Source organism: Theropithecus gelada, chromosome 4 (assembly GCF_003255815.1).
Source record: "Theropithecus gelada isolate Dixy chromosome 4, Tgel_1.0, whole genome shotgun sequence".
NCBI classification, from domain to species: domain Eukaryota; kingdom Metazoa; phylum Chordata; class Mammalia; order Primates; family Cercopithecidae; genus Theropithecus; species Theropithecus gelada.
Window position 1 is genome coordinate 44,598,805 of NC_037671.1, and position 26,290 is coordinate 44,625,094.

Here is a 26,290-nt window from a genome sequence, read left to right on the forward strand (position 1 = left end):
GAGCGCCCTCGATGACCTCTAAGGGCCCTTCCATGTGCTCACCTAAAAACGGATCTGGTTAACCTCCCCCGTCACCACCCTCACTATTGCTCCCAGAACTCGTAGCTTATTTGTAGCAAACTCTTCTCTGAGGTTGGCTTCCTGTCAGGAGAGTTAGTTTATTTTAATGGCAGCGGAACCAAGCATAGTCTGGAAGGAGGATCTGCCACATGGATACATATATACTAATAAGTAAACATAGGCACGTAAACAGATGAGCAGGGCATGCCAAAGCCAAACAGAAACAGATTCGGGTTGTGTGGTAACATCAGCCCAGAAAAGTCGAGAGCTGGGTGTGGCTGCAGAGGCGGTGTGGTTCGGAGGGGCCACGGGGATACCTGAGGGAAGGTTCTGGGCAGTCTGGGGTGCCCTCTCAGGCCCTGCAGGCCAGGGGCCAGTCACAGCTGCAGGTCCTGGAGACTCCTGAGCCCAGGGTGGCGCCTGGGTAGGAAGCAGCAGGGGGTGATGGGAAGGGCTGACCACGGTCATGTGACCTGCCCCATGGGCTCCTCTGCTCTGGACTCCTCTCTCTCCAGAGCTTCAGGCTCTGCCCCCTTACGTTTCTCCCTCAGCTTCTCTGCCTTCCATGGTGCCATCCTGGCCTCTAGGAGGGGTGTCTAGGGAGGCAGAGAGTGGGGAAAGGAGGAGCGGGCAGAGGGTCCCAGGCTCCCGGCTCCAGAGTGAGGTTCCTAACCCCCGTCCCCACCCCGGCTCACCCCCAGGGGGCCCTCCTTAGGCCAGCGCGCTCAACTGCCTCCTCTCTCCACCAGAGGGCTCCTCAGCGCCTGAGGCTGAGGCGAGAGAGGGGCTGGGGAGAATGGGGGAAGGAGACTTGTGCCCCTCACAAGGGGAGCAGCCTGAAGATACACCCTGTTCCCGGGTAACAGATAAAGTCATCCAAGAACATGCAGACCTCATACGATCTCAACACGGCACTGCAATCCAGACCTCTGATCACAGGGCCAGAGGTCCCTTTTGGGCTCCTTCTCCTCCAGCTTCTTGTCCTGTTACTCCAGCTCTAAACCTGGATTTTCCAATCCTCCAGGCAAGGCTCTGAGCCACTGGGCCAGAGAAGCCACCCAGGATGTCAAGTCTGGTTGTCAATTGAGAGGAAGCACTTACAGTGTTCCATTTCACCAAGCTATTTGGACACTTTGGGGGTGAGGCCAACAACTGAAAACTTTAAAAAGCTGCCCACAGAGAAGGCTGAGAACCACTGATGAGTCCAACCCCACCAAGGTCAGGGGAGTAAACTCAGGCTCTGAGTGGGGGCAGGTCCCAGCTGTCTTCATCCCAGCTGGCTAGGAGCCAAGCTGAGATGGGCACTCGGGGCTCCTTCCTGGATGTTTTAATTGCTTTACATCAAGTGCCAGGGCCTTGTTCACATGTATTCAGTCTCACCTACATGCTTCCACTTCAGCCTATCACCCCCACCAACAAGGTCTCTCTCACCCTTCCATTAAGCCAAGGTCATCCCTTCCTTCAAAACCCTGCTCAGAACTCTAATGATGATCTCCTGAGCAAACTCCCTTGCCCCTCCCCAGTCCCTAATGACTTTGGCTACCCTGGTGTGTTCTCATCCAGTCACACCTGAGGCATCCATTTCTTGTCTGCCCCTGTCTTTCTCTTACCATCTTGAATGGGTAGGTGGGTGGGGTGTGTGCCTGGGACTCTGACTCCCATGTGACTATGAACCCTTAATTCAGAGTTCCCCAAGGGAACTGTTTCCCCAAGGAGACACTGTTTCTCCCACCAAATCAGGAACTTCCCTGGGCAAAGAGGGAGCTTGGATGTGTCATTTCATCTCTGCCTGTTGCTGACCCCCAAGCCCTGACAGCTTATGAGAATCTTCCCCTCAGTTCTCCATCAGTTTCTTTTCTTTTGAGGACTTGATGTTACATAGATAACCATAAAGGCTTTTTTCTGGACTTTTCTAGTTCCTTTCATTATCTTCTCTCCCTCTATCCTGGCCCAGCCTACCTTTATGCCTCCTGGATTCTCAGCAGCTGCCTATTCCTAAGGACAAATATGACCCAACATGCCACTTTGTGGGGAGGGGGTAGGTTTGATATTCCCAACCACACAGGTCACAAATTCCCTAGGGGCCGAGAGAGAGACAGAGAGAGAGAGAGAGACAGACAGAGAGACAAACCCTTCCCAGAGCCAAGTTAAGCTGTTTGAGTGAAGCACTTAGAATTAGAGAAAGGACAACAGTGAGTGAGAAAAACAAATCTCTTTGCTTTCCTGAGATTAGGCTCTCAGTGGAACTACTTTGGGAACTTTAACGAATTAGGTTTTCCAGGGTATTTAAGCAGACAAAATATTAAGCATCTGGTAAGGCTGACTGTCAGAATGGATGCCAGGGCTATTGCCTGGAAGCCTGCTGTGACAGTGTTTACCTCTTTGGTTGTGGATTTGGGAGATCTGGAGATCCTGGGGAAGGGGCCAGGGCCTGGGGCAACAGCTGCTTATTTTCTGGGATAGAGTACTTCCATATTTCAATAATGGCTATGATTGTCCCAGTGATTCCCAGCTGAATGATCATCTCTGTTTAAACCTGGGAACACTTTCGGGTCTCTCAGAATCTAACCCAGGCCATTAGTCTGGCATTTAATGGGCAGCAAGCAGTGTGAACAAGGATGGGGTTCCCAATGTGGCCATGGGGGTTCAGCCCTGAGAGACCAAGCCATGTCTGAGCTCAGGTCAGTGACTCTGGAAGGGCTGCCCCATCTCCAAGAAAGCAAAGGGAAGTCCCCACCCAGGCAGGTGGGGCAGAGCAGCAACTCACAGCAGGCGTGCGGGGGGCAGCCCCTTGGGGTGAGTGTGGGGGAGAGAGGGTCATCCTCACGAGCACAGGCATCTCGTCGTCCGACATCGAGCTGGCTGGCTTGTCTCTGGCGGAGGGGGCGGCAACGGTGCTGTTGGTGAACCCCTGAGAGCTGGGCTTGGGCGGGAGAAGCTTGACAGGGACAGACACGGGCATGACCATAGGCGTGAGGCTTTCTGCCTCGGGAGGGAGCTGTGGCGGCGGCGGAGGCGGAGGCGGAGGCGGCAGTGGCGGCTGGGGCTGAGGCGGCAGGACCTTCTCTCCTTCCTCCTACACAGACAATAAAGGCTTTGATCCTGGGCTGAGAGCAGCTCTCACAAGGGGGATGCACTTTGCTTTTCCTGAAAGGCTCCAGGACATCAGGTATGGGTGATAGAGAACCACTGCAGGGTGATTTCCTTCCTGCAATCCTGAGTCCCTTGGCTGGAGTGATGCCAGCTGATGGTAGAGGAGGCCACGGACTCCATTTTCTACAGTTAAAAAATCTTGACCATGCATTACTTGTATATTAAACTATTTTTTAAAAATTGTGTCAGCTTTTAAAGAAAAGGACATGGACTTGTAATCAGTCCAAAAAAAGGTATGATCTTGTGTAGGAGTTTCTAATTCTATGGGCCTTAGTTTACTTATTTGTCAAAATGGAAATCCATCCTATATTTTATTCAGGTCAGGAAACCACACTGGAGATACAAAACATGTACTTTTAACAAGTAAAGACAAAAGCTTTTTTTAAAAACATAATCTGGCATGGCCAGGAGATGGAGTGATCTGGGTAATCAAAAATTCTGGTCAACAGAGATTTAATCCCATAGATTTAAATTCAGAGTAACAATATTAAAAGAATTCTGAGAAAACTTTTTGATTTTAATCTAACTCTAAAATTTGTGGATAGTTTACTATCTGGATATCCTACCTGGATAATCCAGAGGGTATTTAAGGATCTTTGGATGTTGAGCCAAACACCACTGCATCACTAAACAGAAAATTCTGGCTGAGAGCCTGATGATTATATTAGCTTTCTCTCGCCATTGACCATTAATCTGGAAGGCCCCAGTGGGCCTGGTCTTGGGTGTGTCAAGCAGCAGAAGTTTAAAAATAATATTGCATTTACATGTTTTCCTTTGCTGTCTTCTCCAGGAGGCAGAGAGAGGCTGGGATGACGTAAAAGGCTTTCTAGAGCCTCTGTTTTTGACCCTTACTCATCATAAAGCTGGGGAAGTGGGGCTGCTTGACCTGGCTGGCTCCCAGCGTCAAAGCCTAAGCATTCCTGTCAAGGGAGGACTGTGCCTCGCCAGGTCCCGCATGGGGCTCACATCACTCTCTGTCTGATGGCAGCAAAGCAAAGCAAGCAGCACACGGCCTAGAAAGGACCGGGAACTGGCTCCTGCTAACCTGTTTGAGGTTGGGGGAGGCCCTCATTCCCCCGTGGGACCGCATGTGGCCGTTCAGGGCAGGCAGGTTCTTGAACTCCTTCAGGCAGATGGAGCATGTCAGCTTGTTCTTGGCATCAAACTGCTCCCCAAACACTCCTTTGGGTTGGCCACTGCTCAAGGGTAGAGCCAAATGGAGAGGACACATACGTTGAGGAAGGGGAAACAGTGACTTGCCACAAGACCTCATACCCACCACAAACCCGTATCATTCATCCAATGATCCCATTGTCCATGGCACCACTTGTATCAGCCCAATGCCCTTTAGAGAACAAAGTCCAATTTACAGATGAAAAGCTGAGGCTCAGAATGGGAAAAGTCCTTCTCAAACTCATGCAAGAATTGAACAAAACGTCCTTCTTCACGTCAGGACTTCTGGCAATGGATCTTGACTTGGGAACAATAGCTTATTACCCTTCAAGGGTCGGCCTGAGCCCAGCTCTTCCAAAAGCCTCCCCGCTTAGAGACACTTGTGCAAGTTCCTGGGGCAGCCTCTGTATTGCACACTTTAGCAGTTTATCAGGTTTGGCTAAATCTTTATTGACCATGCCCATGAGATGAGGAAGCCAGTCTGTACTGTTCACTGCTGCATTCTCAAAGCCTAGCTCTATGCTTGGCACACAGTAGATACTCAATAAATACTGAATGAATGCACAGTGGACAGAACATGGGCTTTGCAGTCAATCCCAGCACTGTTACTTGATGTGTAACCTTAAGCTCTTTGAGCCTCAGTTTTCTCATTTGTAAAGTAACAATCATACTAGCTAACAATTATTGAGTGCTTACTGAGTATAGGCACATCATCATCATACCCACTCTCACAGGTTACTTTACTACACACAATGCCTAGTGCTTAGCACATAGTATGCACTCAAACACAGCAGCTGCTATTATTATTTCTACGCACTTCTTTGAGGAATGACATGGAATTTAGAAATGAATCATGAGAGACACCCCAGAAAATCCTCCCAGTCTCCCAAAATACCAACAAGGCTCCACTCATCCTACCTTGACTCAGGGGACCCTGGCTGGGCTCTCCCATCAGGTAGGTGCATCTAATTTTGCGCCAAACAGGACACCGAAAAAAAGAAGAGAAAAAAACGTGTTCTGAAGGGAGAAGTCCTCGAGCAGTGGGAACATCAGGTACTCTTCCAGGACTCTTTCTGCCGTCCGCCTTGTGCTGACCCCATTCATGTCCACTCATGCCCTCGCTCTTCTGCATTTGACATCTGTCCCTGAATTGCTCCTTGACTTGGGACCACCGCCCCCACTCCTGGAGCTGCTGCCAGCCACAACAAGCCCACCAAGATGCAACCCCCCACCGTGTTCTTTCCTGTTCTCCCAGGGCACCCACTCTGTGCACAGATAGGCTCCATTCCCATAAAGGACACACAAGAGAGTTGGAAGACACAGCACTATGCCAGGAGACCTCCTGATGGAATTCCTCCCCCTTTTTTTTTTTGAGACAGGGTCTTGCTCTGTCACCCAGGCTGTAGTGCAGTAGCATGATCATGGCTCACTGCAGCCTCTACCACCTGGGCTTAAGCAATCCTCCTGCCTCAGCCTCCCAAGTAGCTGGGACTACAGGTGTGCGCCACAACACCCAGCTAAATTTTTGATTTTTTGTAGAGGCAAGGTCTTGCTCTGTTGCTTAGGCTGGTCTTGAACTCCTGGGCTCAAGCGATCCTCCTGTATTGGCCTTCCAAAGTGCTTGGATTATAGGTGTGAGCCACCATACCTGGCCCTGGAATTCTTCTTAAAAAGCCTTAGCCAAATCATCTAAATCATCTCATTCCTATATTTACAAAGGCTCTCAGTTACTACTGTTTCTGAGCCCCAGACAAAGCAAACTCAAGGGGAAGTTCATCTCTGGCCTTCAACCTCCATCAGAACCTTCTCTCTACCCAACCAGTTCCCATTTGGGGTCGCCTTCTCCTCAGACACAGCTGTCATCTGACTGCAGCACTTGGAATAAGCCACGGCATGAAAAGTGCCCAGCACATAGTAGGCTGTTTTCTGGTCAAATACTTTTGGGAACTAATCAAGGGTTAATCATGGTGCATAGGCTGAACCGGCCTGCAGACATGTTTGTTTGGCTAGACTGTTTTTTAAAAATCCTTAATGAGAATGTATGGGATGGGGTATCTGCTCTCTAGTCCCCAGTCACCACCACTCCCTAATGTCTCATACCAGACAGTTTTGCTTATTTACTTTCCCAGCCTGGATCATGTGGGCAGCTAAGGTTTTCATCTCCGCAATCACACATGGTGTGTGGGAGACTCATAATGCATTACCATATTAAAGACTACAAAAAGTCCTGCAGTACAGCAACCTGTTTCACTTTGGGAAGCTATAGCAGGAGGATTGTCTGAGGCCAGGAGTTCAAGAGCAGCCTGGGCAACATAGGGAGACCTGTCTCTACAAAACCAAACCAAACCAAAGAAAGTACCCAGGCATGGTGGCATGCACCTGTAGTCCTAGCGATGTGGGAGGGTGAAGTGGGAGGATCATTTGAGCCCAGGAGTTCAAGGCTGCAGTGAGCTATGATTGCATCACTGCACTCCAGCCTGGATGACAGAGCAAGACCCTGTCTCTAAAAAGAAAAACGGGCCGGGCACAGTGGCTCACGCCTGTAATCCCAGCACTTTGAGAGGGTGAGGCAGGCACATCACGAGGTCAGGAGTTCGAGACCAGCCTGACCAAAACATGGTGAAACCCTGTCTCCACTAAAAATACAAAAACTTACCAGGTGTGGTGGTGCGCACCTGGAATTCCAGCTACTTGGGAGGCTGAGGCAGGATAATCACTTGAACCCAGGAGGCGGAGGTTGCAGTGAGCCAAGATTGTGCCATTGCACTCCAACCTGGGCGACAGGGCGAGACTCCGTCTCAAAAAAAAAAAAAAAAAAAAAAGAACCCCCTAGTTTATCCAGAGAACCCACTGTTTCCCCAGCAATATCCATTAAACACTGTGGAACGACTGTTCTGAGCAATATACTTTGAGAAATGCTGTCATAACGTGGTCTCCCTCCCAAAGGGGGACCAATGTCACAGAGCATATCCTGAGCACACAGATCCAAGGGAACTGAGACACCACCACTGTGTGGTCCCCTGGCACCCTACTCAAGGTCTTGACCATTACATGAATCATTTAGGGCATGATATGGTACTCTGGCCATCTCCTTAGTAGATTATAAGCTCCATGGCCAAAGGACTTAACAGAGATTGATTTTGTATTCCAAGTGCTTGGCACAGACAGTGTGTGACACATGTAGGTTAATGTTTGGGGAATGAATAAAGAACAAAAGGGTTGAGGAGGCTTGGAGAGAGGATTGAGCACTGCAGACTCAGCCCTGGCTGACCCTGTAGCACACTGGGTATAGAGAGAAACTTCCAGTGGGAGAATACCTGGGGCCACATGGCACTAGGAGACAGCTGCTGATGCTGAGGCCCCATGTTGTTGAGGTGGATCCCACTGGGGGATAGGAGGGGACGATGGGGGAGGGCGCTGCTGACCCGGGTCAGATCCGAGCTCGCTGGGTCTCCCATTCCTGCGTCAGGAGGCCCCAAGTCCCCATGGGAGCTCAGCATGGCCTGGGCCTGTCTGTCGCTAGAGTAGGTCTTCAGCTGACTGTCCTCACGCTGCTGGTGCTGAGGCAGGTGGCTCTGCTGGTAGAGGGGGTGGCTGTAGGGCTGCTGGGGCTCCTGGTAGTAGTACTGGGACATGGAGCCCAGGGGAATCAGCTGGACAGTGTGTGCCTGCTCTGGGGTATACTGGTGAGGGTCCCTGTGATAAGAAGGGGGCTGCAGGTGCATCTGTTGCTGCTGCTGCTCTTGCAAGTGCTGCATCATGGGTTGGGGCTGATAATACTGAGGTATCTGCATTGAACCCTGCCGCTGCTGCAGCTGTAGCTGCTGCTGCTGCGGTGGCGGTGGCGGCGGCTGTGGTTGTGATGGGCGAATTTGTTGCGGCTGCGTCTGTATTTCTTGCATGGAGATACGCTGTTGCCCGGCTTGCTGCTGTTGCTGCGGTGGGTAATACTGGTGCTGCTGCATCTGTTGCATGTGCTGTGACAGCATCTGTGGGGCCTGCAGTGGCTGTCCTCCCTGCACTGGCACCTGAGCCAGTGGCTGCTGGTAGTCATAATACAGGTGCCCTTGGGTAGGGTGCTGCCCGACCTGAAGGGCTGGTTTGGACAGCCCACCAGTGAAACCAGGGTGAGGCTGCTGGGACACCTGCTGGTAGCGGGAAGGGATAGCCGGTGCTGGGGGCTCCATGGGCTTCTGAGACAGCAGCTGGCGGAGGGCACTGTCAGGGGCTCCATCCATCACTGCTGACTGAGTGTGCAGCACCTGGGCCATATTGTTGACCTGAATTCGCAGGTTTTGGTTGGCAAACACCTGGGTGAAAGAGTCCAGCTTGTGTAAGACACCGCTGGTAAGCTTCTGGGTCCGGATCTCGCTGGCCTGGGAGTAGGTATATTGGTAGCCATCAGTGGGCTCAGCCTGGGCCGGTGACCCCCACATCATGTTTGAGTTGGCCAGGTTTCCACGTAGCTGGACATGGTTTCCAGGCCCTGCATGACTTCCCCACCCTCCCTGCCTCGAGGTATCCATTTGGCCAAGGTTTTTGGAGCCAACAGGCAAGCCCAGACCATCCCGCGTTTCTTGAGGGAAGTGGGGGGAGATGGGCGAGGCCTGAGGGGCATCCATTCCGCCCCCTGTTACTGCATTCCCATAGTTGTGGTTCAGCCCGCCGTGGACGCCAAGTGGTGGCTGTTGGTAGAAAAGGTTCTCACTACCGTGGGCCACGTGGTTGGTCTTGTACAGTTGCTGGTCACCCATGCTGTCTGCCTTGGTTGTGAACGTCCAGCCACAAAACCATAAAAAAGGTAAATAAAACAAACCCAAAAGGACTGAAACCCTGAGAAGCTGAGAGAAAGTGTCAGCACTACTCCACGGCTGACATGTCTGTGAACGTGGCTGGAGCCAGGTGTTCCTGTTGGCCTGTACCACTCATGTGCAGGGCGGGGGGTTTCACATCCTCTCCCTGGCTGAGGTACGGACCACACAGCACTGCGGTGAGGAGACGGCGCTCACACCTGCAAGGCAAGAGGCAAAACACAGGAAAGGATTTATTTGGATGTTTTGTGATGAGCAATTGATATCTACCATGACCAGTGATAAAAATAAATATATAATCCCAGCTACCTGGGAGGCTGAGACTTGAGGTTCGTTTGAGACCAGCCTGGGCAGCATAGGGAGATCCCGTCTCAAAAATGTTTTTAAATTAGCTGGGTGTGGTGGCATGCGCCTGTAGTCCCAGCTGCTCAGGAGGCTGAGGAAGGAGGATCACTTGGGACCAGAAGTTTAAGGCTGCACTGAGTTATGACTGCACCACTGCACTATAGCTTAGATGACAGAGTGAAACCCTATCTCTAAAATATATACATACATATATATGTATATATATGTATTCATATATATATATATATGAAACAGGAGACTCAATTAGAAATAGCCAGTGTCATGCACTGCACTCCACACCCTTTTCACTGAGTCCGCAGATCTTAATTCTCACATGAGATGCAAACTCTTACTTTCGAGCCATTGTTCAATGGCTCAGTAGTTCATTGATTTGTTAATTCATTGTTTTGTTCATTGATTAATTCATCCATTCTTCTGAGACCCTGCTATTGAAAGCCCAACACTATTCTAGGACCTGTGGGAAATATAAAGAGGTTTAAGATATACATTAATCAAGTTATCTGTTCAACACATATTTATCAGACACCTATTAACTGTTAAGGCACAATGCTGAGAAATGACTAAGACATAGGCCTGCTCTCAAGCATGTAGTTAGAAAAGGTGATGAGTTGCATGAATAATTACAAAGGGGAAAAAGATACATGTAATCAAAAGGTAAAAATAAGAGAAGCAGGGTGTGATGGCATGCACCTGTACCCCCACCTATGAGGTGAGGATTGCTTGAGCTAACGAGTTCAAGACTAGCCTGGGCAACATAGTAAGCAAGACCTCATCTCTTTTTTTTTTTGAGATGGAGTCTCGCTCTGTCACCCAAGCTGGAGGGCAATGGTGCGATCTTGGCTCACTGCAACCTCCGCCTCCTGAGTTCAAGCGATTCTCCTGCCTCAGCCTCCCGAGTTGCTGGGACTACAGGTGCCTGCCACCACACCCAACTAATTTTTGTATTTTTAGTAGAGACGGGGTTTCACCATGTTGGCCAGGATGGTCTCGATCTCCTGACCTCATGATCCGCCTGTCTCTACCAAAAATACAAAAATTATCTGGGCGTGGTGGCAGGCACTTGTAATCCCAGCTACTTGGGAGGCTGAGGCAGGAGATTCGCTTGAACCCGGGAGGCAGAGGTTGCAGTGAGCCGAGATTGTGCCACTGCACTCTAGCCTCAGTGACAAGAGCAAAACTCCATCTCAAAAAAAAAAAAAAAAAAAAGGTTCAATTCCTAGACCCTCAACTTCTACAGAAATTCTTTCTAGAACTCATGGGTGGCAGAGTCCTTTTAGGCGTTCTCTTTCCTAATCACTCTCCTTTACAAAAAGAAGGGCAAACTTCTCGTGTACTGCATCAGGAAGAATGAAAAATGGAAACATAATAAATGCTGATCTTTGTCTCATGCTAGCAATAACTAATATTCTTCTATGGATAATGAAATTGAAAATATAGCTCAGCACCAGCAATGTTTTATTTCTAGACCTTGGTGGGAACTGCATGGTCATTCTCACTCTGCTGTAATTCAAGCTATACACTATCACCTGGTCATATACATAAAGGTGTATATGCTGTGTGTCAATTTTAAAAAGTTTATTTTAAAAAGTCACCCCCCCCCAACGAAGTTACCCAGTACCACCATTTCATTTAGAGATGCATTTTCAATGTAATTTAACTATTTATGTTTACTATTTATCCAAATTAGTAACACATTTAATGTTGTTTTGATCAACTGTGTACTATTAATAATTGTGATAACTCAAGCCAGAAGAACATTTTAATACTTAGATCTTTTGATTTTAGGAAATTGAAAGAGTTTCAACTTTCTACAAAATTGTTACAGAAAAATATGGTAAGGAAACAAGTGAAAAAGTTCCAAGCATAAAAATATATTACACATATCACATTAGGATAAAATTCCACAGAGCAAGTGAAATGAAAATACAATTTCCAGAAGAAAAAGGAACACTGACGATTAAAGAGGGTGTTCATGCATTTTTAAAATGGATGACGGGAGGTATTAAATTGCTATGGTGTTTAGATTCCACTGGATAAATTTAAAACAGTGATGTAATAGTTTTGCTTAAAAATATCAATGTTTACAACATACTGGAAATTGTATCTTCAGCAAATGTATGATAAAAAAATGTGGGTGTAAACTTAAAACTGTATGAAGGGGCAAAGAGTTTTAAAAGATTCTTTTAGGGAGGATTTTAAACAGAAAAGTTTGAAGACCACTGCAGTCGTCCCCCTCTACCTGTGAGTGAGCTGAGTTGGTCTGTCCCTTTCTGAATTATGAGAGAAAGAGATGGAAAACTTCAGATGAAGAGTTGCATTTGGTAGAGGGAAGGGTGGAGGAAGGCCAGCCGTGGGTGGAAGGGGAGGCTGGCCAAGGATAGCTGCAGCAGGGAAAGGATGCTGGGCACGAGGATGCTGAGCTTCAGAGGCAAGGAGACTAATGAACCTTGCTGCTCAAACGGTGTTCCAGGTCACCTGGGAGCTGGCTAGAAATGCAGAATCTCAGGCTCCAGTTGAGATCTATTGAGTCAGAATCTGTATTTTATTGAGATGATCCCCACCCCCATGTGCACATTAAAATTGGAGAAGCACTGAATTAGCAGACTCTCGCTGCATCCAGGTGAGGCATAACTAAGACCAGAACTCAGAAGACAGTGAGCAGGGAGCAAGGGAGGAATAAGAGAAACATTCCCTGTCTTGCCAGTGGGAAGCCACTCTCCTTCCTTGAAACACTCTGGCCCTCTGGGGCTTAGGACCCAGTCTGAGACACCCACTCCTTTCCTCACACATATTCTCTCCTTTGACAGCCTCATCCACCACCCATCCTTTCTGACCCCTTATTGATTTTAAGCAATATCATGACTGCCCCCAGCTCAGATGGTCTGAGATCCTGATCAGCTCCCTACTCTACGTCACCACGTCCACATTCAAAGGCAATTCAACATCATCTCTCCCAAACTCGATGCTGTTTTCAGGGAGCTCTTTCCTTGAACCTGCCATGCTCTCTTCCACTGCAGGGCCTTTGTACATGATGCCCCCTCACCATTTGGAGAGCTCTTCCCCTCCTCCCCAACACGGTATCCTTCAGATCTCAGCTCAAATTACACATTCTCAGAAAGTTGACTCTGACCCCAATCCCCAAGTCTACATCAGATTCCTTTCTTATATGTTCTCATAAAACCATATTCCTTTCCTTTAGACTACTCTCCTCCGCTTGTAATTGTACATCCACCAGTGCAATTATTTCATTAATGGATCTTTCTCTATTAGAGCAGGAACCAGGTCTATTTTTACCTAGGAGTCTCTTCCTCAAACCTACCATAACGCCCAGCACATTGCAGGACTCCAATAAGGATTTGCTGAAGGAAGGGCAGCATTTATTGAATGAATAGATCAACAAATGAGAAAAAATTAGAAAACAGTGATCAAATATCCCAGTGAGCTGAGACAGGCAGAAAAAGATACTCAGTATAGATCAAGAAGTTCTTAAGTTCTCATGAAGAATAGTCAGATTGCACCTTGGTCCTGATAGACAAATAGGGCTTACAGAGGTGGAGAGGACCAGGAAGGGTATTCTGGACAGGGAACAGCATGAACAAAGGCATGGAGTCAGGTTCAGGAGTTCACGCTGGGACATCATGTCCTTGTCCAGAACTCACCAATGATCAGGCTAAATTTGTAAGAAAGGGATAAGTTGTAGTGGGCCTTAAAGTGACATCCGACAGTATTATCCTTTGGGCATTAGGCCTGGCTATTTCAGAATGCTCTACCAGGCTTAAACCTCTCCACTCAACCTTCCTTAAAAGGCTTACACAAAGTCACCACACCCAGAAAGAACTACTTGTTGAAACTCACCCGACTTTGAGCACTATTGATTTCATGTCTCTCTCCTGTGGCCCTGTGGGTAGAATGGAAGCTAGATAATTGAACTTCTGTTGACATGTTTGCTTTGTTAAGTCTTCCCAAACTGCTAGGGAAAGGGATTACTTCCCATTCTCAGTTGCAGGAGGCTATTTTTTTATTTGTTGACATTTCCAGAACTGGAATGTAGTTTATTTAGAAGCACAGAACCCTAGATGGAACCCTAGGTGGGTTCCCAAAGTGTGGTTCTTGGGCTAGCAGCCCCAGCATCACCTGGGAAATAATAAATACTAATTCTTAGGCCCCATCCAGACCCCCTAAATCAGAAACAGACTGGGGCTCAGCAGTCTGTGTTTTAATGAGCCCTCTTGTTGAGTCCGATGCACACTCAAGTTGAAGACCACTGCCCCAGAGATGATCTGGTCTCTCCACGTTACAGATGAAGAAACAGAGGCCCAGAGATGTAATTTCTGGGCCCAGAGCAGTGCCTTGCTGATGGTAGGCAATCAAGCCTTATTTGTTCAATGAAAGAAGGGGAAAATGGCTGGGCTCAAGCCTGTAATCCTAGCACTTTGGGAGGCCAAGACGAGCGGATTACTTGAGGCCAGGAGTTCGAGAACAGCCTGGCCAACATGGCAAAACCCTGTCTCTACTAAAAAAAAGAACACAAAAATTAGCCAGGCATGGTGGTGCATGCCTGTAGTCCCAGCTACTTGGGAGGCTAAGGCACAAGAATCGCTTGAACCGTGGAGGTGAAGGTTGCAGTAAGCTGAGATCAAGCCATTGTACAACAGAGACTCTGTCTCAAAAAAATAAAATAAAAATAAATAAATAAATAAATAAAATAAAATAAAAGAGAGAAAATGATTTTTCCTAAAACACCGTAGGGAGATAATGGCAAAACCATGTGCTATTTATTTTACATTAAATGTAATATTTTTTGAATAGGTACTAGATTCACATGGTTCAAAATTCAAAAGGTTAAAATGGATATGCAAAACAGCAAAAATTATCCCAAATAAATGCTTGTAAATAAAGTGAAAATCATGCAAATTGTAAAAATAAGAGCATATGTGAAAAGTCTCCCTCCACCCCCATCCCTAGCCACCCAGCACCCCTTCTGGGACAGTGAATTAGGTTCTTATATATCCTCCTAGAGACACTTTATGCTCATAGAAGAATACTGGTGCACAGCCCCTCTTATACAGATGGTAGCGTGCTAGGCCGTGGTTTAGCATCTTGCCAAAAGGCTATTTTAAACATATCATTTAAAACCTGGAAACTGTTGTTCTTGGTGGATTAGTCAATCTCCCAGAATTCTTATAATACCAACTCAGGATTCAAGTCTCTATTATTTTTCTAACAAGGTAACTGTTTTGCTCATTATGTGTAACAATTCCTACTGGGTAATTTGTGCCAGGAGCTTTTTCATTCATGAACTAATTAACAGAACTGCTACTTTCCCATTTCTTCAGTCAGTTTCTTCCTTAGAGCAGGACTCCAGGGTGGGCTCAACAAATAAATGCCCACTCAGAACCTAAGGTGCCACTCTACACTCCCACAGAGCCTGTGACCGCCTTTCCTCTGCACTGACCATGTCACAGTCAGGCGACCCACTTCCGTGCCTATCTCCCGACTGGCTGCCCAGTCACTGTGACGCAGGGACAGCAGCCTGCCCATGTGGTGTCCTCAGGGACTGGGACATAGCAGATGCTCAACAAACGCTCACTGAACTGCAACACTGCGCCAGGCAAAGGAGACCTAGAGTAGCTTGTTCCCCTCTGCAGGTCCCATGCCTCTGACATGGACTGAGGGACAGAATTTACTAGTTTCTGTTGAGGGCATAGTGCCCTAAAGCACCAAATTTATGGAGTGCTGTAGAAAATAACAAGACTCTACAGAGACCTCCCAGCACACTTTTTCTATACAGGGCCAACTAGTAAATATTTTCAGCTTTGGGGCCCATGCATATGGTTTCTGTCACAACGCTGCCACGGTAGCGTGAAAGCGGCCACAGACCATATATAAACGAATGGGCGTGGCTGTGTTCCAATACAACTTTATTTATGGACACTGAAACTTGAATTTTATATAATTTTCACATGCCAAATGCTGTTCTTCTTTTGATTTTTCTTCAACCAATTAAAAATGTAAAAATCCTTCTTCACTCACAGGCAGTACAAGAATAGGTGTGGGCTGGATCTGGCCTGACCCATGGTTTGCTTGACCCCTGTTTTAGAGCATCAAAGTCTCTCCACACCCCACCCCCTGCCCTGGGGCACCAGGAGACAAGGCCGCAGTCTGCAAGGAGGATATCTGTCCTAAGGGCCACCCTTTGAACCAGAGAGACAGACAGAGAGATACATCAGGAGAGGAAGCTGACTTTGGCCAAGGTCTCCGCAGAACTTGTTTGCTTACAATTCAGAAGGGGTAACACCCTGCTCCGGCCAGACCACCATTGCTTGTTTGAGGAAGAAAAACCAAAAAGATTTTCCTTTTTCTGACCCTGGGCCGTCAGTTACAGACTGTATACACAATTCTCCAAATGCTTTGGCTTGTGTTTTAGTCCAGCCTTCCTCTGGGCTCTGTCAAGGAAGCTTCACTTGACTCCCCTGGGGGCTCCTCTTACTCCAGCTCACTCCCCAGCTCCCTCAAGCAGGCAGGAGCCAAGGGCGGCTCTCCAGGATGTGGGCCGCAGTTTGCCGCCTTCTTTTTTAGCACCGTTGTTGTTCTAAATGCTTTCTGATTAGTCTTCTAAATAATTCCAGTGGGTATTTTATAATCCAGTTACCCGATTATCGTGGACATGTGCTGCCAATGATGGCGGTTAGCACCTAAATCTTCCTCTGCGCAGTGAATGGTTCGCTCTTACTCCCTCACAGCCCTGGCTTTCCTGCTGACTCGGGGCTGTGGGAGGATTTTCAAGGCTCCCTTTGGGCAGCAAGAAACATTCATTTCTCCACCCTCAGGTCTCACCCTGTAGCATCAGTTGCTCCCTCCAAGCCCTGGGGATCAGTAAGAAGCCGGACGCATAGCCCAGGAACCTGCAGAATGGAGGGTTTGGATTGTGCTTCCTGCAGGTGGCTCCTCATTAGGAAATAGAGATTGGAGCCATTTCACTTTTTGGTTGTCACTGTCACTGCCATCTTTCCTCTGGGCTGGCTATAGTTCTTTACCAGGGACTTGAACATCGTCTCTCCCCTGTGATTACCATATGCCACTTCTTTCTCTCCCTAGCTGCCATGGAGTGGTATGGAAACTAAGGACATGGGGAGAGAAGGGGCTGCAGGAGTCTAGGGTAACTTCCTGGAGGAGGCAGCCAAGGTCTGAGTGGGCCTTGTTGTTGCATTCCTAGACACATTTGTTTCATACTACCTTCCCTAAGTATCCAACAGCAGGGGTCTGCCTGCTCCACCTCCAGGGCCCTGGCTGGGATGACCTCACCCTCCTGTGTGGCTTGAGCCCCATACTGTGGCTCCCACCCTGTGAGGCCTGGGGTTGCCAGTTGTCCTTTTCTGCCTTCTGCTTGTGACATTCTTTGGAGCCTTTTTGAAGCCTCCTCCTTCAGATTGTGAGCTTAAAGATACAGGTTTGTCCTGCAGCAGTCCTGACATGGCTAGGATTGTAGGGAGATTAGGAACATGGGCATTGGCTCTGTGAATATGGTGTAGTTAGAAAAGCACTGGAAAAGGTGGGAGCAGTGGCTCATGCCTGTAATCCCAGCACTTTGGGAGGCCGAGGCCCACAGATCACTTGAACCCAGGAATTTAAGATAAGTCTAGGCAATATAGTGAGACCCCATTTCTACAAACAATTAGCCAGGTATAGTGGCGTGCACCTGTAGTCCCAGCTACTTGGGAGGCTGAGGTTGGAGGATCACCTGAGCCTGGGAAGTTGAGACTGCAGTGCGTGGTGACTGTACCACTGCACGCGAGCCCTATCTCAAAAAAAAAAGAAAAAAAAAAAAAAAAATTGGCCTGGTGTGGTGGCTCATGCCTGCAATCCCAGCACTTTGGGAGGCCAAGGCGGGCGGATCACGAGGTCAGGAGATCGAGACCATCCTGGCTAACATGGTGAAACTCCGTCTCTACTAAAAATACAAAAACAAACAAACAAACAAACCAACAAACCGGAAATTAGCCAGGTGTGGTGCTGGGCGCCTGTAATCCCAGCTACTTGGGAGGCTGAGGCAGGAGAATCGCCTAAACCTGGGAGGCGGAGCTTTCCCGAGATTGCAGACAGAGAGAGACTCTGTCTCAAAAATAAATAAATAAATAAATAAATAAATAAATAAATAAAAATAAAAAAATAAATAAAAAGAAGAAGAAGAAAGAAGGAAAAAGAAGAAGAAGAAAAAGAAGAAGAAGCTCTACTGACTCCATGTGACCCTGGGCAAGTCATTTGCCCTCTCTGGACTTCAACCCTGGCTTTCTCTATATCCAGATAATTGAAGCAAAGTTTTTCTAGAAAGAGAGCCTGAATAAAATCCATACAATCTCTCCCTCATCTTAACCTCACTTGTTGAGACAAATTCAGGGTTCTAGATCCAGCTGGTATTCACTGCATAGATCTGATGACTGTTTAGGGGGCAAATGCACACAGTGTAGAGGCCAATGTGGTCTCCACCTCTCCTTTTATGACACACAGAAGCTAGGGAGGGGAGGAGATGTTAAATTGATGTAACTGACATGGCTGAGCACTTCCTGTATGACAAACTGCTCTGGGAGACTAGAATGGGACAAGCTCCAACACAGTTACCTGGGATTAACAACTCTAACATCAGTACTGGTAAAGTCAGCTACAGTCTATGGTTCCAAGGAGAAAGTAGCAGATACAAATGCAGAGATCCTTAGCAAACTTACGACCCACACTTACCGCACCTTTCAGCCTAAAGGGAGAGGTGCAATAGGCTCTGAGCAGGGCATGCCAGGGACGAGGACCACTCCAGCTTACCTGGCTCCCCAGGAAGCTTCCTCCCAACCCACAGTTGACACCATCCCCCATCACCTGATGGTGGTGAGGTTGACAGATGATCCAGCTGAAAGGTCTGTAGAAAGAAGATGGGACAGAGGAGCACCAAAACAATTCACACGTGATTCCCTGAGTGACCCAAATGCTTTCATGATCACATGTGTCCCCTAAGGAGGAGCTGCTAAGAGAATTTCAGAATTAATCATCAATCAGATTGAAGATCTGCTATGTGCCAGGAGAGATGAGAAGTCAGGAGGGCCTGTGGCTTCATGAGGTTTACAGTTACATGAACTGAGGCCCTCATGGCTCAGACCAGCACCTGTGCTCTGTCATCCTTTACAGTCTTTTATACCAACTCACACTGAAGACCCTCTATGGCAGGGCCACTATGGGACAAACCTGTGTCTTTAAGATTGTAATCTGGGGAGGAGGAGGCTTCCAAAGGACCCCAAGGAATGTCACAAGGGGAAGGCAGAGAAGAACAATTGGTTACCCCAGCCCTCGCAGGGTGGGAGCCACAATATGCGGCTTGGGCCTCACAGAAGGATAAGGTCACTCCGGCCAGGGCCCAGGAGGTGCAGTGGGCAGACCCTTGCTGTGGGGGACTCCGGGAAGGTCTCTGCAGGGCACTCGGCTGAAGGGGTCTGGGCCCAGGGCCCACAGGAAGGATCCTCCACTCCTGCCCCCGAGGACTTGGGGCGTGGGGCCTTCTGAATCAGCACCTGGGACTTCAGCCAAACAAAGGATCCCCGGCCCTGCAGCTGTCCTGGGCAGGGCAGGGCAGGGCTGGGAGAATGGGAGGAGATTTCCCTCTGGCTGCTCTGATGAGGCCCTGGCAAGAATGGGGATAAAGCTAGAGGGGAAGTGGGCTGGCAGGGAGATCTGACCCCCTTGGCCCTACCTACAGCCGCAGAGTGAATTATTAATAGAAGAAAACACAAGTCAAGCACCTGCAGGCTCTGTTGCTATCACTCAAGCTCCACACCTAGCGTCATGGGGCCAAGCGGCCAGAACAGCCTCCGGGAGGTGGGCACCACAGACCAGCTTCCTCTGTAAGGGACGATAGGGAGGGAGGTGGCTGGTGCTGTCACCACATCCTGGCCACGCACATTGAGATGGTACCATACCCACAGACTCTCCAGGCCTGTGTGTGTGTGAGCTATACTCCCAAGCGGATCAGCTGGTGTGGCTTTGGTGTGTGGTCTTCCAAGACATCAGACTGTATAAAAAAACCAAAGGGTCACCCAGGGCTCCAGAAATGGGGGGATTATCTTGGGGGACAACCACTTCCCTTCTGTCTGGAAAACAGCTCACACAGTAAATGTCAGTGATGTACAAAGTCAGTATGTAAAATAACCGTGCAATAGTGTTCTTGTGTTTGGGTTGTCGTGGGTCCCCTCTGGGTCTCCTGCCTGCGTTTCAGACAAAAAGCCCTTGTGGAAGCCCAGGGTATCCCAGGTTACGACGTCGGTGCCACGCGGGAGCATTCTGTAAACACCGGCGGCAACACTGAACTACATCCTGGGCAGTGCCACGGTCCCAAGCTTTTCACTTTTAAGATAAGGGGGCTCGGACAAGCAATCTCCACAGTCCCTTTGGCTCAGAGTTCTAAGGTCTTTTGGGGAATTCTGGGAGTCAACAAACAAACCCGAGGGGACCTCTGGTGACTGGGGCTGGAGGCCTTCCAGTGGGACTTCCTGAGTTGCTCCCTCCTCCAGGCCTCTGAGGATCCGGTTCTGGCCTCCTTCTAGAAGCCCTGGGGGATGGTGAGCCTCACTCAGGCACCCATCTCCCAGCAGGCTTGGGCTCTGAGGGAGGGCAGGGGGAGCCCTGGTTCGCTCGCTCACTCGTCTCCGGGACTCAGCCATGCCCCCGCCTGACAGTGTGAGTGAGTGCTCAGCAGGCACTGACCCAGGGCAGCCAGGAAGAAGCCTCTATGCCCTGCAGCCCTCGGGGTTCAGCCCAGCCACTTGGCTGTGCCTGGCGACGTCTCCCCTGTGTGCTACGGGAGGCTGGCCTACGGGAGGTGGCCTTCCCAGGCAGATGGGTGAGCCTCCTCCTCTGAGGGTCCAGGGGGAGCCTCACTCTCATGGCACCCAGATGCAGGCTCTTGCCTATCAGTGCCAGTGCACTAAAGACCGCAGTGCCAGTCTTTAATAGTTGTCTTGCTCACACCTAATTTGGCAGCAATTCTCTTTTGGTGGCTTGCTGAGGGAGGGGAAAGGAAGGAGTGAGGGAGGTGGCCTGGAAGCCAGTCGGGAAGATGTCCTTGAGAGGCAAGTCCATGGGAGCTGTAGAGAAAGTCTGTCAGGAGGATCTGGTTCCAAATTTGTTCCAAATCACAGCATGCCACAATGAAGAAAAGCAGTATGTTTTAATTCACAAATGCTTCTAAGGATTCAGTGTTATGGAATAAAGCTGGAAGTGAAATTCCCCCTCACCTGAGATTCCCACTGTCTGGTGCTTTGTATGTGGATGGTGGCAGGGATGATGAAGGTTGGCTTCTGGTGACTGAGAGGCCTCAGGGGAAAAAGAGCAAACCCTTTCTGGGTTTGCTCCTCCTCTGGTAATCTTCACGCTCCCCTGGAAAGCCCCCAAACCTGTCTGGACCTGCTCAAGGCAGATATCCTGTTGGTCACTGGCCCCCATTATCTCACAGTCCCAATTTCTTGCCAAAACAACTTCCCTTTGCTGCTAGGGGACCCCTGCAGCTGAACCAAGAAGGCAGAAATGCGGCCCCGGAGTCTGGGCCGCAGGGAGAGTGTGAGGACCAAATCCTAGCTAAAGGTTTTACAGGCCCAGACACACATACTTCTGTTTGTTGGAAACATTACCCCACCAAGCTCAGTCACCTTAGGTACTTTATTTTTCAAACAATACTAGACTTCCAGTTCCACAGAAACAGAATTGTGTTTAATAGCTCTGTTTTTTAAAACCTCTCCCTCTCTCTCCACTGTGCCACGAGCAGTGTTTGACCAAAGCAGATTCACTCAATGTTTATGGAATACAGCAAATAAGTTTGTCAAACATCCAATGGTGTGTGCATGGTAAACTATTAGAGAGTGAAGGAGCCAATCCCCTTCTCCAGACCAGCTGAGGTGGTCCAGAGTTACATCTAGGATGCCTGCTTAAGAGTGCCCGGACTCTGCCAGCATCCTCCAGCCCTGTGTGGAGGCGGGTCACAGAGGGACGGCTGTAGGAGGGACACCCAGCCTGGCGCCGATGAGCTGGACTAAGATGCTGCTACACAAACAGGAAGGAAGAACAGCAACGATGGCTAACGTGCACTGGGCGCTAACCCCGGGCCGGGCACAGTGCCAAGTCCCTTAGAAGCCCCTCCCAATAATCCCACAAGGTGGTAAGCGCATCCATCACCTTAACTACCTTACCAACCTCCCAATGACACCTTGCAATGACCATTCTCAGATGCATCCCCTTAGGAACATCTGTGAGAACTTCTTTAGGATACATACCCAGGAGTAGAGGAAGGTGTGTTGCTTTTTTTTTTTTTTTTTTTTTTTTTTTTTTTTTTGAGACGGAGTCTCGCTCCGCCGCCCAGGCTGGAGTGCAGTGGCCGGAGGATCTCGGCTTACTGCAAGCTCTGCCTCCCGAGTTCACGCCATTCTCCTGCCTCAGCCTCCCGAGTAGCTGGGACTACAGGCGCCCGCCACCTCGCCCGGCTAGTTTTTTTTTTTGTATTTTTTTTAGTAGAGACGGGGTTTCACCGTGTTAGCCAGGATGGTCTCGATCTCCTGACCTCGTGATCCGCCCGCCTCGGCCTCCCAAAGTGCTGGGATTACAGGCTTGAGCCACCGCGCCCGGCTGGTGTGATACTTTTTATGTGTCAATTTGGCCAGGCTGAACTACTGCCCTCAGAATTCCCTTTCTAGGGAGTTGGTTAAAGCAGAGACTCATAGAAAATGACATGTAGACAAGTGTGTATGCTGCGGTATTGCTAGCAAAGCCAAAGACTGAAAACAACCCAAATGCCTAACCATAAGGGATCGATTGAAGGAAATCATGGAATAACCGCAGGATGGGATACTATGCAGTTGTTAAAAGTAACAAGGAGACTGGGTGCGGTGGCTCATGCCTGTAATCCCAGCGCTTTGGGAGGATGAGGCGGGAGGATTGTTTCAGCCCAGGAGTTAAGACCAGTCTGGGCAACATGGTGAAACCCTGCCTTTACAAAAAATAACAAAAATCAGCCAGGTGTGGTGGTGCACGCTTGTAGTCCCAGCTACTTGGGAAGCTGAGTGGGAGGATCAATTGAGCCCAGAGGGTTGAGGCTACAGTGAGCCATGATGGCACCATTGCATTCCAGCCTGGGTGACAGAGTGAGACCCTGTCCCAAACAAACAAACCAAAACAAAACAAAAATTCCAAAAGAACAACAAGGAAACTCTCTATGAAATGATATGGAAAGATGTCCAAGGTTAAGTGAAAAAGAAAGATGCAGAACAGTATGTTCAATATGCTCTCTTTTGTGTAAAGAAATGGTTAAAATAGAACATATATGTATGGAGGTATATAGATAGTTGATTTTTGTTAGTTGTGGTAGTTACATCCTATAAAGTCTCTATGATCACTGAATTAGTGAATACTGAGCCACTGCTCCTAAGATAAATACAGGGTTAGGTTCCTGCAAGCCCCTGGTTGCAACATTTTTGTCAACTGATCAGTATATATAACCTTGTTTTATATGTGTCTGCTTAAAGGATATCTTATTTAACATCTATTTTTTTCATTCATTAACGTTGACCTCACAGCCAACAGTACTACAACTAATGCCTGAAAGGAGCTTATCTAATTCACCCATTTTCTCTGTAAGGCAAATCACAGCCTTCTTGTGCTGAGAACAGCAGGCAACACTTCAGCATTACACTTGGGAGCCATTTTAAACAGTGAAACCAACAACAAAAACCACAAAAATATGACAAATGCCACACTAAATACACCACAAAAAGGACACTTGTGTCCAGCAGGAGAGCTGAAATAAGAGGGCGGAGTTGTCTTGTTCAAACTCAGCTTGGGAACGTGCATTGGGCGACTCAAAACTTTCACTGCTCTGTGCATGTCCTCAAATGATCAAGAAAGTACCGAGCATTGGTTCTGTGGTTGCAAGTAAGTTTAGAGAGTAGAGCATCTGCAAATCCGGAATTTGTGAATAATAAGGGTCAACTTTGTATTTATAATTGATATATATTCATAAAGAAAATCTGGAAGGATCCAAGAAACTAATAATAGTTGTCTGCAGGGAGATGGTGGAAACTGGGCTAACTGAGGAAAAGAGCAGGAGGGAGATTATTCATTTTATAACTTGTTATATTTTTCTGTGTTTTTGAACCATGTGAATATATTACTTACAAAAAAACCCAGATATAATAAAACATGAAAAAAACCTTCTTCTTTTTTTTTTTTGAGACGGAGTTTTGCTCTTGCTGCCTAGGCTGGAGTGAAATGGCGTGATCTTGGCTCACCACAACCTCCGCCTCCCGGGTTCAAGTGATTCTCCTGCCTCAGCTTCCCGAGTAGTTGGGATTACAGGCGTGCGCCACCACGCCTGGCTAATTTTGTATTTTCAGTAGAGATGGGGTTTCTCCATGTTGGTCAGGCTGGTCTCGAACTCCCAACCTCAGGTGGTCTGCCTGCCTCGGCCTCCCAAAGTGCTGGGATTATAGGTATGAGTCACTGTGCCCCAGCCGAAAAAACCTTTATGTGCACTTAAATTTGCAGTACATTAATGCCTTGTGAATTTATTTTAACTTAAAACACAAATATCTTACTGGTCTTTTGAGGCAGGGTCCAGGACTTTTCTTTGCTCATAGATCTGTGGAATAGAGCTCTGTATTTACCTTTTATGCATAAACCACTGATGATGCATAATCTATACTTTTTCAGTTTGGTTTCTTTAAAAAGGAGCCAGAAGTAGAGAAGCCTGGTAAAGGAACTGTAGTGCTGCATCCTCTGACATGCTTTTATTTTCCTCTCCCTCTAGTGCCAATCTTTATAATTTTTAATTTTTTTTTTGTAGAGACAGGGTGCTGCTGTTTCCCAGGCTGGTCTTGAACTTCTGGCCTCAAGCAATCCTCATGCCTTGGCCTCCCAAAGTATTGGGATCACAGATGTGAGCCACGGCACTGCAGTGCCAGTCTTTAATAGTTGTCTTGCTCACACCTAATTTGGCAGCAATTCTCTTTTGGTGGCTTGCTTTTATCACTTCTTTCCAAAGCATTCAACAGTGAAAAATGTGTCGCCGGTCACACATTCTCAGCTGAGGTAGAACAAGGTGACTCTTACTTTTCATTGAAATAGCACTTCTCTTTCTTTTTTGCATTTATAGTTCATCAGCTTATATCACATTTAACTAATTTACATAATTACAATTACAAGGACAACTAGGACAAGCAGGTTTGGGGACCAACACAGCCCCTGACTACATTTGTGGGAGTGGGTACTCTGTTTGGGGGAGCTCTAGCAAGTTGTGGAGAAGGCCAGCTGCCACTCAGTTACGTAGAGGCTGGTTAAAGACAGTTCCACCTGCGTGTGAGTGTGACTTGCTAACCTTAACATGAGGAGCATGCTAGATGTCTCTGAACTATGCCTTTTGACATTGTGATTCATGCATTCAAATGTCAAGTAAGTATGTACAGGTCAGGCACACGCTCCTCAGGCAGAGTGCTGGGGTCCCCGTGGTGATCAGAGCCAAGCTGTCATGGGGCAGCCACTCTGAAAACATTTTCTGAAGTGAGCAGACCTTTTTTCTTTTTTCAAAGGTCTTCAAGGTAAGATTTCTGACAAAGCTGACATTTAGACTTCACGGTTTAGGAAAGGGATGGGGAAGGGCAAGTCTGTAAGATCTCCTAAAGTGTCTGGGATTAAATCCCCTGTCGGCCCCCAGTGCCCTAGGCTGGGGCGAATCCCTCAACTGTTTAGAGACAATGTGGAACCCTCTGCTTGTAAAGGGGGAAGAGGCCCAAGTCCATGACCTGAAGTCAAAATGCCTCTGTCTCGGCAGATGACCCTGACCCCTGCTTCACAGAGAATGGGAACTGCCAGCCTTTGCTCTCTCCACCTCCTCCCGCCAAACAAATTTTCACACCTCCTCCCTGCCCTAAATCCTTCCTCTTCACTTATCTGAAACAAATGGTGACCCTTTACCCAGGATCCTGAACCAGAAACTGGGACCCCAAGGGCCCACCACCTCCCCATTCCCACTCACTTCCAAGAGATGATCAATTCCTGCCCACTTCTCCTGCACAGCTTTTCCCTGGCCATCTTCTCTCATTCCCTAATCCATGCTCCTCTGGTCGGGTCTCGCCCCCTCCAGCCCTGCCACAGCACCCCTCTCCTTTAAAACCTCCAGTGCTCCCTCTGCCAACAGGTAAGTGTCCAAACAGCTCAGCTGGGCTCAGAAGGCCCTCGCGATCTGGCCTCACTCACCTTTCCAGTGATTTCCCCACCCACTCAGACACAGCCTGAGCACCTGTCCTATGAAGCCACACAAGGTTTCCAGAATGCTGGTCCTTCTGCTTGAAAGCTCTTTCTCCCATTCTTCACCTTCTCAGACTACAAGTTCCTTTTCAAACCTAATGTCTTTCACGAAGTCTTCCCTGATCCTCAGCCCCTCATCATAACAAAACATTTATTGCATGCTCACTATATACCAGGTACAGTGGATATAATGGAGGTGGGAACAGAGATGGTGTCAGTTCTCTGGGGCTTGCTGTCTGGGGGTGTGCATGTCAGCCAGAGACAAGTGCAATTTTACATGTGTCATGAGGAGATATAAGACAGGGCCGAGGGCCGGGCACCGTGGCTCACTCCTGTAATCTCAGCACTTTGGGAGGCTGAGGTGGGCAGGTCACCTGAGGTCAGGAGTTTGAGACCAGCCT

General features: G+C 48.4%; 1 protein-coding gene across 3 annotated transcripts in view; it reads right to left on the minus strand.

The window, feature by feature from the left end:
- Positions 1–26,290, minus strand: part of TRERF1 (transcriptional regulating factor 1) — a 226,676-nt gene that overhangs the window by 34,510 nt on the left and 165,876 nt on the right. For 2 of the 3 annotated variants that reach the window (XM_025384078.1, XM_025384079.1), the window contains 4 exons: positions 7,704–9,397; positions 5,305–5,351; positions 4,259–4,409; positions 2,828–3,136 (listed from right to left, as the gene is read on the minus strand). In XM_025384078.1, coding sequence (XP_025239863.1) covers positions 2,828–3,136; positions 4,259–4,409; positions 5,305–5,351; positions 7,704–9,140 — 1,944 coding nt within the window. In that variant the 5' untranslated portion in view covers positions 9,141–9,397. The remainder of the gene's footprint in view (positions 1–2,827; positions 3,137–4,258; positions 4,410–5,304; positions 5,352–7,703; positions 9,398–26,290) is intronic. The other variant, XM_025384080.1, reaches the window with a different exon arrangement.